At 40.6% G+C, this 13,978-nt stretch overlaps 1 protein-coding gene across 2 annotated transcripts; it reads left to right on the forward strand.

Moving 5' to 3' along the window:
- The first annotated feature begins 52 nt into the window (after positions 1-52).
- Positions 53-13,826, forward strand: tdrd1 (tudor domain containing 1). Of its 2 annotated transcripts, none has more exons than XM_039616329.1 (26): positions 53-92; positions 2,823-2,990; positions 3,114-3,151; positions 4,241-4,301; positions 4,484-4,598; positions 4,750-4,816; positions 4,948-5,028; positions 5,129-5,308; positions 5,410-5,553; positions 5,639-5,804; positions 6,229-6,312; positions 6,403-6,579; positions 6,669-6,776; positions 7,197-7,367; positions 7,637-7,879; positions 8,192-8,311; positions 8,927-9,034; positions 9,290-9,457; positions 9,753-10,058; positions 10,139-10,255; positions 10,403-10,528; positions 12,038-12,205; positions 12,291-12,695; positions 12,897-12,962; positions 13,101-13,144; positions 13,295-13,826. In XM_039616329.1, the coding sequence occupies exons 1-26, from the start codon at positions 68-70 to the stop codon at positions 13,364-13,366; spliced, it is 3,528 nt and encodes a 1,175-aa protein (XP_039472263.1). In that variant the 5' UTR covers positions 53-67; the 3' UTR covers positions 13,367-13,826. The 2 variants fall into 2 exon arrangements, with proteins under 2 accessions (XP_039472263.1, XP_031607800.1); XM_031751940.2 differs by lacking the exon at positions 53-92 and adding an exon at positions 2,442-2,563.
- The last annotated feature ends 152 nt before the right edge of the window (positions 13,827-13,978 follow it).

Genomic DNA, 13,978 nt, shown 5'->3' on the forward strand with positions numbered 1-13,978 from the left:
ATAAACCAATGACAGCCCAGTGAGAAATGACGTTTGTCTGACGTAAATACAGGATAGGCTCCAGCCCATGGACAGCCCAGCCCTGGCTACAGGTATCTACAACACCCACGTTTATTTTCTAGAAGAATTCTGGAAAAATAAAGTTCTGCAGATATTGGGATGGTGTGTAAAATGTAAATAAACACTGAGTGCAGTGATTTGCAGATCTCATAAACCCATATTTTATTCACAGTAGAACAATCAACATATATTAAATGTTCAAACTTTTATAAATGTACCTTTATAAAATAAAAGGGTAATTTTGAATTTGATGGCATCAAAACTTATTTTGATGGCATCAAAACTTATTTTAACAAGAGCCCATAAACATTTGTTAACTGAGGGGATCAGTTGTTAGACTTATGGGAGATGAATGCTGTACGATTTGTGTCTGTCCTGAATCATCTTTGTTGTACATTTTCATGTACATTTTCATTTCATGATGCTCCTTTCATGATACTGTTTTCAGCTGGTGAAAGACCTGGGCTACGTCCACACGTACCCGGGTACTTTTGAAAACGCAGATTTTTCTATGCGTTTGCACCTTTCGTCCACACGTAAACGGCGTTTTCGGTCACTGAAAACGGAGATTTTTAAAAACGCCTGCCAGGGTGGATATTTTCGAAAACTCCGTTTTTGCATTTACGTGTGGACGAGGACAACGGAGAAAACGCAGCGTCAAAGGTGTGCGCCTCTTTTGACGTCACACTGTGCGCCACGTTATTGTTTCGGTGAAATGAATTTCTATAATACTGTTACTGTTAATTGTACTCTCTGCAGTGTTTAAATGCCTACGTATACACACACAGTTACTGTCCCTCCACACATACAACTCGGTTCTGCTTCTATGCCCCATCTTTGTTTACTATTTCCCACCGAGGCTTCTAGACTTCTGATTGGCCAACATTTCTACACGGTTAGGAATATATCGCCACCTGTTGCTTTGGCATGTTCCTAGCAGCGTTTTCCTTCATTTCTGCGTTTACGTGTGGACGGGATTATTTTTTAAAACGAAAACGGAAAATCTCCGTTTTCAAAAATACCCGTGTACGTGTGGACGTAGCCCTGGACTGGAGGCAGGCAACTTCAGTACGAGCATCTTCTACTATGAAGCCATACTGTTATAATGCTTGGAATATAAAGTTTAGTGTTGTTGTGCTAAAATATATAAAGCTGTGAAAAAAATGCTGTCTGGATGAGCATATTTTGTTCTAAAAGCTACATATATATATATTTCAAAATTGATGGTGCCTTTCCAGATGTAAAAACTACCAACTCCATAGATACTTAAGCACCCCCATACCATCAGAGATGCATGCTTTTGAACTGAGTACTGATAACAAGCAGGATAGTCCCTCTCATCTTTAGCCAAGAGCAAATTTCAAATTTTGATTTGTCTGATTGCAGGACAGTTTTTTATTTTGCCTCAGTCCATTTTAAATTAGTTTTGAAGGCATATAGAAGGTTTGCTAATGCTTAAAGTAAAGCAGGCTTTATGACACAAGAATGACACTTTTTACTGGCAAAACATCCTAAGGAAATGGGATGGGATACACAGACAATGGCTTTAGATTAGTCTTTAATGTAGATAGTTTTAAAAAAGTAAAAGACAAAATGTAAAAAAATAAATAAATTGAAAATAAAAACAAACACTGGGCACGCTGCTTTTAAACAAATAACTTGCACTGATGTAATGAAGTACTAAACAATGTGCTACTCCTGGTACTCAGTAAGTATGGCTTAGACAACATTTGATAATGTAATTGTTTGTATTGTAATTATTTGTATTGTAATTGTTTGTAATGGTTGGCAAGTTGAATTCTGACCTCATCTGTCAGCCTGTCAATCACCACTGGAAACAAGAAGTTACTGGAAACAACAACACTTCCTCTCTTGGCATCATATCATCTGCTTTGTTTAGATCCACAAAGACCTTCTTTATATGGCTCTACCAACATCCTCAAATAAAACATCTCATCTCTAGTGCTTTTCTCAGCATTAAGCCACACAAGCAAACTTCAACTCTTTCAGTTCATTTCCATTCAATTCAATTTTGTTTATATAGCACTAAATCACAACAACAGCTTCCTCAGTGCCCTTGAGGAATAATACAAAGAAAACAATAATACAAAGAAAACAGAGAAAACCCCAACAATGAAATGATGGCCTATAAGCAAGCACTTTGTGGACAGTGAGAACAGTTTTAATTTTAACAGGAATAAACCTCCACCAGAACCAGGCTCAGGCTGCAACCGGTTTGGGTACTTTCTCAAATTTTCTTGAGAGATTTTCCAGTTACTTTTCCTACGTTTCCTCCTAACCTCTCAATAAAAAGCCAACATATCGGGTATTCCTTCAGTAATTGTTAACTAAACTGATAGACGGGTGAAAGATATTGTGGCAGGTCCACATAACAGAGAGTTGATTTTAGCTTGTGAGCATTGTGACCTGTGCGACACTGATGCTACTGCGCATGAGCACCACTTTTTTTCCTCTCTTTTTCTGGTCAAACAACACGTGCGAGGTATGACATTGAGTCTGCGGTGTACAAGTACACTAAAACCTTAGGTTTACTGGATTATTTGACAGAATAATGCTCTTCAGATGTGTTGGTGGAGGTTTTTACTCGTTTAACGTGATTTTTTTTTAAAAAAATAGTTTGCTAATGCCTCATTAAGTGACCTTGAGTCGTAGCTTTAGTAACCTTTAGCTAGCTAAGGATGCTAAAGTGTAGACATAAGTATAATGTCTTGATACAGTCATTTGTTATGTAACACTGAAAGGTACTGAAATGAACCGCTCATTTTCTTCAAACTTGGTTCGACCAAACCTGCCTTTGAGGAAACCTTCGTCGATCCCAGCGGGTCTTTGCGCTACATTACCTCCTCCAAGACACCTCACCATGCCCAGTGCTCCAGCCGTCCGCCCCCCATCAGGCGCCATTGTGGACGGTAAAAAAAACAAACCCAAAAATGTCCAGCTATGCCGATAGTCAGAGATAAAACTGAAAATGAAGGAATCTGATAATTCTGTAAAAATAATTTGCTCGTTTTGTTCTTCCTTTCATTTTGCAGGTCCCATAAATTCATCAGTGAACAGGAATAAATCTGGAGTATGTATGATTGATGGTTTTGTCGTTTGCTAGATCTGTGTGGGATTGATTAGAAATACGTATATCAAAGGCTACCTTCACACTGCAGGTCTTAATGCTCAATCCCGATTTTTTTGATCAAATCCGATTCTTTTGTCTGCGTGTTCACACTACAAATAAAATGCGACAGCAAATGTGCTCTAGTGTGAACGCTCAAAGCGGCCCGCATGCGCAAAAGAAGACGTCACACACAACGCGCTCTGTTTAGACCCAGAGCAAACAATATTGTTTGACTGATGGCCCTTAATATAAAGACTTCGGACTTTACGTTTCCCAATTTTTGCTTTAAGTTATTTTGTTATTTACATAATAATGTAAATAACCTAATAATTATCCTTAATGCTGTTTTAGAGAGGAGCGGTGCTTCAAAGGATAGTTGCAGATTTCTGTCAGAATCTGCAGATTATACAGTACAAATAAAATGTTCACGTTGTCTTCCCAACAGTTTCACTGACATCTACACTGGATGGCCAGGAAGCGTTCGCGATGTCCTCTCGGGCGCCTCTCTGGCGCTGATAATTGGCGTCTGTCTTGTGTCAGTGACGTAAAAGACGGATTTAATGCGACATGACCGTTCAAACAGCAGTCGCTTTCTAAAACATCGGATATGTATCAGATTCAGTACCACATACGAAAGTGACCCAGATCGGATTTGAAAATATCGGATTTGTGCTGTTCACACTGTCATACCATGATCGGATATGGGTCGCATAGGGTCAAAAAAATCGGATTTGATGCGCTTTCGCCTGCAGTGTGAACGTAGCCAAAGTTAGAGAGCCATGGTTGAGATGGTTTGGGCATGGGCAGAGGAGGGATAGTGGATATATTGAACTCAGGATGATGTGAGTTATAAGGCAGGAGAAAGAGGAAGACCTCAGAAGAGGTTAATGGATGCACTGAAGGAGAACATGCAGAGGGTTGGTGTGACAAAGGAGGACGCTATTGATAGGGTTAGAGTGAGACAAATGATCTGCTCTAAAAGGAGTTGGCAAAAGAAGTAGAAGACTGAATCGAAATAAAAGTCAGTACTATTTTTGTTTCCCCTTACAGTTGTTGGGATCTGGTCCACCATCTCTGACTGTACATTTCTGCTACTACTGTGGTCAGCAAGGTAATATGACAGTTTAAATGAGATGTTGTGTTTATGTGGCAGCATGTTTTTTTTTTAAGCCAGAGGCTCTTAATTTGTTGTTGTTTTTTTGATTATCTTTAGTGATTAGCACTCTCATTTCAGCGCTGTTGTTCTTGTGTAAGCATTTTAGTAAAGTCTAAAATAACAGTGTTCATTCACAGGCAATTTTCGATGCAAGCGTTGCAAGAAGGTGCCTTACTGCTCAGTGGCTTGTCAGACAGAAGACTGGAAGACCCACAGACATGTGTGCAAGGCCGTTGATCCAGAGCCTGTAAAGTAAGCTTGGGCAACACAATGTGCTACTGGCTGACAGTTGTTAATATTAATGAATGCTTAAATATCCATTTTTTGTTTTACCAGCATAGAATGAAATTGGATAGAATGCCCAATGTGTAATGTGAAGTTGTTTGTTTATCTTAATCTAAAGAGGGAAACCAGTGGAAGCAGCAGCTGTGCCAGCTAAAGAAGACAGAGCCAGCCTGGGGGAGCCGAAGGTAATTGCAATAGTTCACTGATATGCTAATGCAAGTAAAAGTTGAAAGCTTCACGTTTTCACAATTTGAAATCAAAACTAAGTTAAAGAAAGTAATCTGTGTTATTATTTTTTTAAATTTGTATATTGAAGCATGGTGAATCATCTAGCCTCCAGAGGGTTTATTTTAAGGACTTGCATGTAACTAAGATCATCAAGGGAACAGACATCCAGGTAAAATGTATCCAGTTTGCCTCAAGCTTCAAAAGTAAAAGCAGATTTTTTTGTGTTATTAAATACCAGAAGGAGTGATTTGGGTTGTTGCTGTTTTTAGGCGTGTGTTGTAGAGTTCTACAGCCCCAGCAGGTTTTTCCTCGTCCCTCAAAGCCCTGAGTTGCTGGAATCTTTGCAGAGCATCAGTACAGAGCTTCAGAAAACATACTGCAGCTCCTCAGTGACAACATATGAACCCTGTGTTGGAGAGATTTGCGCGGTTCAGTTTTCCTGTGATATGGTGAGCCGAGGCCTTCTTAAGCAAGTCTGCAGGTTGCTATTTGTAATATTTACATTGGCTGTGTTTTGACTTGGGCCCCCTTTTGTTGTGTGTGTGTCTAGAACTGGTACCGAGGCCTTGTACAGACTTTGGCTCCTGACCATAAGATGGCTAACATCCTTTACATTGACTTTGGCAATGAAGAAAATGTCCCTGTGGATAGGATCAGAGCCCTGACGGCTGAAATCAAGCCCTTTTGCCCATGTGTGAGTGCATATTTGCACAGTTTTTAATACATTCCCTGTGACATCCTGGCATTTTAAATTTGGTCTTTGGCTCTTTTATTTGCAGGCAATGGAGTGTCGTATCACAGGGGTTGTGCCGGTGGCGGGGAACTGGTCAGGCGAGTGCTGCATTGCTGTGAGACAGCTGCTGGCTGCCAAGATTGTCACAGTTAGGCTGGTGGAAACTGTAGAAGATGGTCGCATTCATGCTGTGGATATTCTGCTTTCCATGGGTGAGTTATATAAAACAGAGATGCACATTTAAAGGATCTACGGGGCGATCGTGGCTCAAGAGTTGGCAGTTCGTCTTGTAATTGGAAGGTTGCCGGTTCGAGCCCTGGCTCCAACAGTCTCGGTCGTTGTGTCCTTGGGCAAGACACTTCACCCATTGCCTACTGGTGATGGTCAGAGGGCCCGGTGGCGCCAGTGTCCGGCAGCCTCGCCTCTGTCAGTGCGCCCCAGGGCAGCTGTGGCTACAACGTAGCTTGCCATCATCAGTGTGTCAATGTATGTCTGGATGACTGAATGTAGTGAAAAGTGCTTTGGGGTCCTTAGGGACTAAGTAAAGCGCTATACAAATACAGGCCATTTACATTTAAAGGATCTACTGAAGTTAAAATCTTTAAGCCCAGCTCTCTCCTGGTCTCTTTCTTTTAGGAAAACAGTTGAGCACGTTCCTCCTTGAACACGGCTATGCAGATAAAGAGCCAGTCAACATCGCACCAACTGAGCAAGATATCAGTAAGATTCATATACAACATTCTTCAGTCAGTGCAATTTGTAACATTTAAAATGTGTTTTTGTAACCTGTTTTTTCTTTTTCTTCCCCAGATGCCATGATGAGCGCATCTTTGGAAAACTTCCGGTGCCTCTCTGATGGAAAAGATAACAATACCTGGGCTCAACCACCGGAGCCAATAACACAAGCGGTGGGTGATCAGCTCTCGGTTGTGGTCACCCACCTCCAGTCACCCACCGAACTTATCGTGCAAAAGGTGGAGAACGCTGGTGAGAAGCTGTTGCTGAACTATTAATGCAACTTAAATCACTCAACCTTTTTATATACCTTTAACCTGTGCTGAGACTTTGGTTTGCAGGACTGATTCAGGATTTGCAGTTAAAGCTGAGGGAACACTGCTCTCAGGTTGCAACCCCACAGAACTTTAGACCAGCTCCCGGCACAGTATGCTGTGCCCAGTTCTCAGGTATTGTAAAAATCAAGGAATTATTTTAAACTAAAACGTAATCATTAGGGCTACAACTGTTGATTATTCTAGTAATTGAGTATTCTGTTGTTGTTGTTGTTGTTGTTTCGTGGTTTTTTTTCATCGATTAATCTTCACCTTTGGTGCTGTTGTGGGATGGGGTCAAATTGATCCCCTCAGTGGTTCCAGGTTTCAATTTCTGGCAGTCCTAGTGTTTGACACGTTTTTACACAAAATGATTTGGAGCTACTGAATGCTGTTGAGTTAAATAATCGTATTTGAAAAATTAAATACTTTTAACATTATTTAATTTCACAGTGTCCTGTGCCTGAAATATGTTTAACAAGCTAATTCAGATATGGCGTGTTTTTAAAATAATGTAATAAATGTACTTTCTGGCTCTTCGTGTTTTCTCTCCAGAGGACAAGCAGTGGTACAGGGCTAAGATTCTGGCTTATTCATCAGAGGAACGTGTCTGTGTGGGGTACCTTGATTTTGGCAACTCTGAGGAGGTTGGGTTAGGTCACCTTAGACCCATCGCTTCCTCACTCTTAGCCCTTCCCATGCAGGCTATTCCATGTGGTCTAGCAGGTATTATTTCCACTATGCAGTAGATTTTGAGTGCTTAGAAATTCTTAAGCGTGTTAAGCTGTGAATGTGAGAGAGCTCAGTTTTATGCCAAATGTCATTTAATTTTTCACACTTGTCCTAATTTTACTTAAAGTTGCTTGTATACTTTGACTTAAAAACACTACATTTCTTTGGTGTTGCCCTTTTTTTTGTTAATGAGAAAACCATACAGAAGCACAAATAATTAGTGTGTCCCTCTGTTGTTTTTGGGGCCGGCGTCTCCAATCCAGGGGTTCAGCCTGTTGGGGAGAGCTGGTCAGAGGACTGCCTTTTGGCTCTGCAGCGAAGAGTGTCAAACCGAATACTGCACATTGAAATCCAGGGTGCACATGAGGGCAAAGCATTGGTGACCATGATTGATGAGTCCAGTGATCCACAGGCCAATATAGCTGAATTGCTGATATCCGCATGTTACGCTGCACCTTGTGCTGTTACTACTGATAATGAGACGGCGGTTACTGCAGAGGCCCAAGGTATGATGGATCTGAAAGTAATGGTTTTATTGGGTTTTTTAGTTTGTTTGGGTTTTTTCTTTTTTAAGGGGGAGATTCATTTGGATTATTTGATGCATCTTGGGGGAAATGATGATGACGTAGAACTGGAAACCTGAAGCAAATATTCCTTTTTGGCAGAGACCTGTGACATTGACATGGACTTTCTTCTTGTGGTCGTAAATTTACCTGCCATAGTCACCACTTGTTTGTGGATAAGTTAAACATGAATAAGCAAAGCACTTTATAACTTGGTTAAATGTATATGTAATGTGGCTTCCTTGTTTCTCCCAGCATGTGAGCCTCTAGTTTGGTCTTGTACTGAGCTTCCTTGCAACAGCCAGGTGGTGGCACTGTTAGTCACTGTCGTGGAGAACCCAGCAGCGTTTTACTGCCGCATTGACAGTCCTACAGGTATTGTTTCTTTAGCCTAAATAGCCGCCATTTTTACCCATACCAGCATTGTTTCGGCAAATATACAGAGTCTTTTCGTTAATAACTACTTATTTTTAGATTTTAAAGGCAGTAAATCTATATCATCTTAATTGGCCTTGTATTCTAACTGATTATCAATCATGTGGTGCTAATGCAACTGTACATTTTTACAATATCTGGAAAATATTGCAGAATAATATTACAATATTTTCCATATATTGTAAAAATGTACAGTTGCATTAGCACCACCAATTTAAAGATAAATGTTAGCAAAGGCTTGTTTTATTTAGTGAAAAAACATTCAGATGATGTTGAAAAGAAAAGTACAGATACTTTTAATGAGACCACAGTAATAAATAAGCAGAAGAGGATGGATGGTAGTATGGGTCTTTGTCTTTGTAAGCAGAACAAACAATATGATGAGGTGGGCAACCCCAACATGGTGTTTACAATCAAGCAAAAAATGCAGAACAATACCTCTAATAAAATGCCAGTAATTAAGCTATAAATATCCAGTATGAAGAGAGTAACAGCATGAGTCAGAGGATTCATTTATTGGTGCATGCATGTGTTATCTGTGTGTGTGTTTGTCAGACCACCAGCGCCTGAAAGAGCTGGGGGCTCAGTTAAAGCAGCATTGTGAGGCTGAGGCGTCACCTTTCGAGCCCAAGGTGGGAGAGCCCTGTTGTGCCCTGTTACCTGGTGAGACCATCTGCTGTACCACTGACTTTTTAAATGTCATCAGCTCAGCAGCAGATTGCTAAAACATGACACAAACCACAGTTTATTGTCGCTTGAAGGTTCAGGGATTTTTATTATAGCTGCTGTTTGTCTTATAGAAAGTCCAAATATGACAAAGTTTTTCCCTGCACTGTGGTCTAAATCCACTCATAATGAATCTTGTCTTTCTTTGTGTTTGGGGCATTTATGGGACATGATGTGCTATTTGTTCCCCAGAGGATGGAGCATGGTGTCGGGCTATGGTGACGGGGCTGTCTGATGACAAGGTAGCTGTGAACTTTGTGGACTATGGGTACAGCTTGACAGTTGAAAAGGGCCACCTTCGATCCATTACAGCCCAGCTACTGACTCTACCCTTCCAGGCAGTTCGCTGCTGGCTAACAGGTAGTGTTTGTTTGTTTGTTTGTTTGTGTGTGTGTGTGTGTGTGTGTGTGTGTGTGTGTGTGAGGTTGAGAGCTCTGTTTCACAATATGAAGCATATTTGATACATTTTGTCTTGTATTTTATTGGGGCCATGTGAGAAATTGTCATATATTTTGCCACATTCATGGAGAGACTGCATTGTAGCTTTGGTACTGTGTGAAAGCCAGGCTGCAAGTTTGTTCACGTTTGAATAAAAAAACAATCAAACAAACATTTAAAAGGGTAGATTATACTGAGTGGTGTGTTTGATTTTTAGGCGTGGAGCCTCTTGGATCAGGGTGGAGCAGTGAAGCTGTGCTATGGTTCCAGACTCAGGTGTATGGTGAGCAGCTCTCTGCACGTGTCCTCTCTGTCACTGAACAGGGCTACGGTGTGGAGCTGGAGAGCAGAGGAGTAAGTGTGGCAGCTGCCTTAATTTCTGAGCAACTAGCTAAAGTTCCTGGAGAGACCGCCAGAGAAACGCATGGAACAACAGGCACTGCAACCAAACAAAGCGTGAAGAAAAATGAGCAAGATCCCTTACAAACTCAAGTCTCAAGTCAGACAGAAGTGTCCACAGAAGGTCAGCCAAAGTGTTGGAAGTCCTCAAGATGCTGGTGGTGATTTAGGAGGCTTATTTATAATGTTGCATTCTGGTTTCAGTGCCATCTTTTCCAGTGGAGTGGAAGACTGTGGAGCTGCCGCTCAGTGATACCTTTCAACCTTGTTTTGCGGCCATCATTAATCCTTCCATCTTTTACCTGCTGGGTCCTACTCAAGGTTGAACCAGTTGTCTCCTACTGTCTTATAAAACATATGTACATAACATAGAAGTTGCTGTGTCCTATGTAATTGCTCTCTATGCTCGTGTTTGTTTGTTTGTTTGTTTGTTTATTTATTTATTTATTTATTTATTTATTTGTGTAGTGGATCAACAAAAGCTTCAGGAGGTGATGGTGGAGCTGGCTGTCTACTGCAACAGCCAGGCCACCTTGTCCACAGCCGTAAAGGGCAAACCAGCTCCTGGGGCTGCTTGTTGTGCTCAGTTCTCAGGTGAGTGAAAACGCTGTCTTATTAGATACTCTGTTAGCACGGAGGTCCAGAGATTAACTTAAACTTGACTGTTGTGCGTCCTACTGGCTGTTACAGTGACTTTGAAGGGGTTGGTCACAGTTACACATTAGAGTGCATTTTACACACAGTGCATTTTAAGATCACATTTTGCTTAATGTTTATTTATTTCTAAGTAAATGAGAAAGAGTAAACAGTTATGCACGGCTATGCATGGTAATTACTTAATGCCTCTTTTTCCAAGAATCATAGTTCTTAAATGGTTTTTATGGATAGGTGAGAGTTTTTCAGTTATTTTTGCGAGATCCTCATACCCTCTTAAGCCCTCATAAATATTTCTGAAGGTCTTCTGCAATCTGCAGACGAGTGGTTTTCTGTGAAAGTGCTCTTGGGCAATTTGACCTCTGCTGTTACTTCTTAATTTGAAAACACTGCTGACCTCTTATAGCCTTCTGCTGCTTTTACCTTTTACCTTTTGACTAAACATCTGTGTGCCCCTGTTTACACATCTGCTCAAGTGAGGCAGCGTCTGATCTTAAACAGTATCCTCTTCGTCCTGAAGATTCCCTGAAACTGGTCTATCAACCAAAATTATTGACTCAAGTTGTTTTTTTGTTTTTTTACCTACTTTGTATTTCATTGTTTTCCAGTTTAATTTCGATTCAGTTTCAATTTTGAGGGTGGTTTTGGGGTTCTTTCAAATGTGCAGTGTTTTTTGTTGTTGTTGTTGTTGTTGTTGTGTTTTTTTTAAATTTCAGTTAAGTTTTTTTTTCTCACCTACTTTTGATTTTTAGGTAACTGTAACCCTGCTATACACACAAAGTGACCAGCACTAGTTCACCATTCGCAGGCAATGCAGTAACTGTTTCTAGCCACAAGGGGGCAAATGGGTTCTCACAAAAGTTGATGCATGGTACTTGAAGGCTAGTCCTGAATAAGATATTCACAGATAATCTAATTTTATATATTTCGCCTTGCTTGACTGAGGGAGACTAATTTTCACATCTCATATTGCTTTGAGGAAATGTTGTTTTCTAATTTTCATTTAATAAATAATGTAAACATGGTAACAAAAAAATCAAGTGAGGACAGAATTGCTGTTCCACTAATCCTGTTAGTGTATATCCAGTTTTCGTTGCTGGCGGTCTGGAAACCCCACCTGAAGTTCTTGCTCTTACAGAGCTAAGCTGGTAATTTCATGTCTTCTAGTAGGTATAATTACACTGTGTGTGTGTGTGTGGCTTTAAACACAGTATACACAGAGTAGGCTTTAGCTGGGGTTACATTCCACAGTCCAGCTTACGGGTCTGTTTTGATTGAGCTTTTAGTGCTTGTAAGGTCAGAGGAGTTGTATATGTTTGTCTCATGAGGATAAATGTAATTTTTCATTCAATGCTGAGTAGTTTGACCATTTTTTTTTTCTAAATTGTGTTGGAATTCCTGTGACTACAAAACAAAATGTAGAATTAGACTTCTTTTTTTTTTCTCCAGCTGACAATAACTGGTACCGTGCAGTAATCCTAGAAGTTGGTGAGAAAGAGGTGAGTGTCCTCTATGCAGACTATGGCAACAGTGAGAAGGTGCCATTCTCCCGGATCTTGCCCATCCCCATCAACCTGCTGGAGCTTCCCTTTCAGATCACTCGCTGCACCCTCGCTGGTAAGGCAGCACAAGTATTCTTTGTAATTTTCTGGGCTTTGCTAGTTTGCTGACTCGTGTCACACTGCCTCATGTTTGTTGATAGGTAAGGAGAACTTTCCAGCAGAGTGGCCTCAGGAAGTGCAGCTGATATTTCAAAACGTGGTCTTGGATGGGGTCCTCGCCACAGTCCAGCACTTTAATGGCTCTGCTAACGTGCTCTCACTCACTCTGCCCGCTGAGAAGGGCGGGGGAAACGTCACTGACATGATCTCAGAAGCTTTACATGCCCAGAGGAAAAGTAACCCTTGCACAACCTCGACCCAGAAGACTGACAAAACTGGCAGCAGCACATCTGTCAACACTGCAGCCCCACCAGACGGCTCTAAGCCCAAATCGGTACCCAAAAACCAAAAAGAGCCGATGAGCACCACAGAGCTGGCAAATACTCTGTATGCAACATCCCAGCATCCTGAAGAGAAGATGAATATTTCTGCAGCAGCGGCCTGTGGTTCGTAATAAGATTGTGATTGTAGGATTAAGTTACTGGTTTCTTTTTAGTGTAAAGAGAACTGACAAAATGTATCCAAAATAATGTGATATTTTTAAAGTGCAGTATTTTACTTTGCTTAAGTATATTTAGGTTGGTAAAAAGATGTGTGTCAAGTATGTAATTGATAACAGGAATGGGTCATTGTTTTTTGTTCTTCAGGAGAACCAGTGAAGGAGATAACTGAGCAAATAAAGCCACCAATCCAAAATACTTCCAACAGTAATGGTGTGTATGTTTTAGATTAGAAACTGAATTGTTTTCACCTGAACTGACATGTTTGAATTTCTTTGGACATGATGTTTTGTTGTGCGCTGATTAATTTGACTTAACCTGATTCTCTTACCGCTCTCATTCAAATCCTAGCCCTTCAGACCTCGGGCTGCTGCTGTCTGAGCCTGAAGGCCAAGGTCAGAGTTGATCTCACAGTTTTGATTAACATTAAAAAAATCTTAAATGGCACTATTTTATAAATTCTTTTGTTAATACTACAAAATGTCTTTGTATTTTTCTCTAAAATTAAATGCAAACGAGCGACTGCTTTATCTGCTCTTCCACAGATCGATAAGCTGGAAGAGCTGATGAAGCTGCAGCTTTCGCTGATCCAAATGTTTGTTGGACAGAAGAAATAGGATTCAACAGTGTTGTTCACCACGTTTTTGAAATCAAGGTTGTTGTTTTTTCTCAGATTGTTTCTCCCAAACTGAATCTCGTCTCCAGAAGCTGCCAACCAGCTTGTGTTTGCTTTCTCCCTGTTTCAGAAGTCTCTTTGTACCTTTTAATTTTGTTCCCTTATCTGTGACTTTCTACTCTTATGTGCCTCTTTTTCTTATGTTTTTAATGTTTGGCTAAGCTGAAGTTATTTTTTTGTGTTTGTTTTTCCTCTGGAAGAAAATGCAGAAATTCAGCAACGACATGTTCAGCTCTCGTTATCTTTGTGTGTCTCCTGTAAGTGTTGTGGCCCATGCTGTGCTGCCATCTGTTCCTTTATACAGTCCTAATAACCTGTTCAGGTGAGATGTTCACACTGACTCATTTCTGTTGTGACATGTTTGAGTTTTACATAAAACTTTGTGGAAAAAAGACAATACAGCCATGATTGTGTTCTTTTAAGCTGGTGGATTACTAAAGCTTTCTATACAGTAAGCCAAAGGGAAAACGTTGAACTTGAATGCCTCTGTAGTTTCATGTGTCTTTAGTGGTACCAGGATGTAAAACTATCTAAGCCACTCCCAGTTTTCGTA

Source organism: Oreochromis aureus, linkage group 8, assembly GCF_013358895.1.
Source record: "Oreochromis aureus strain Israel breed Guangdong linkage group 8, ZZ_aureus, whole genome shotgun sequence".
NCBI classification, from domain to species: domain Eukaryota; kingdom Metazoa; phylum Chordata; class Actinopteri; order Cichliformes; family Cichlidae; genus Oreochromis; species Oreochromis aureus.

Bases quoted from the DNA above. Each gene is read 5' to 3' on its own strand.
- tdrd1 (XM_039616329.1), top strand. From the start codon at position 68: ATGGACAGCCCAGCCCTGGCTACAG. The intron at 3,152-4,240 runs GTATGTATGATT...TTCCCCTTACAG, and splicing joins TGAACAGGAATAAATCTGGA to TTGTTGGGATCTGGTCCACC. The intron at 13,145-13,294 runs GTCAGAGTTGAT...GCTCTTCCACAG, and splicing joins GTCTGAGCCTGAAGGCCAAG to ATCGATAAGCTGGAAGAGCT.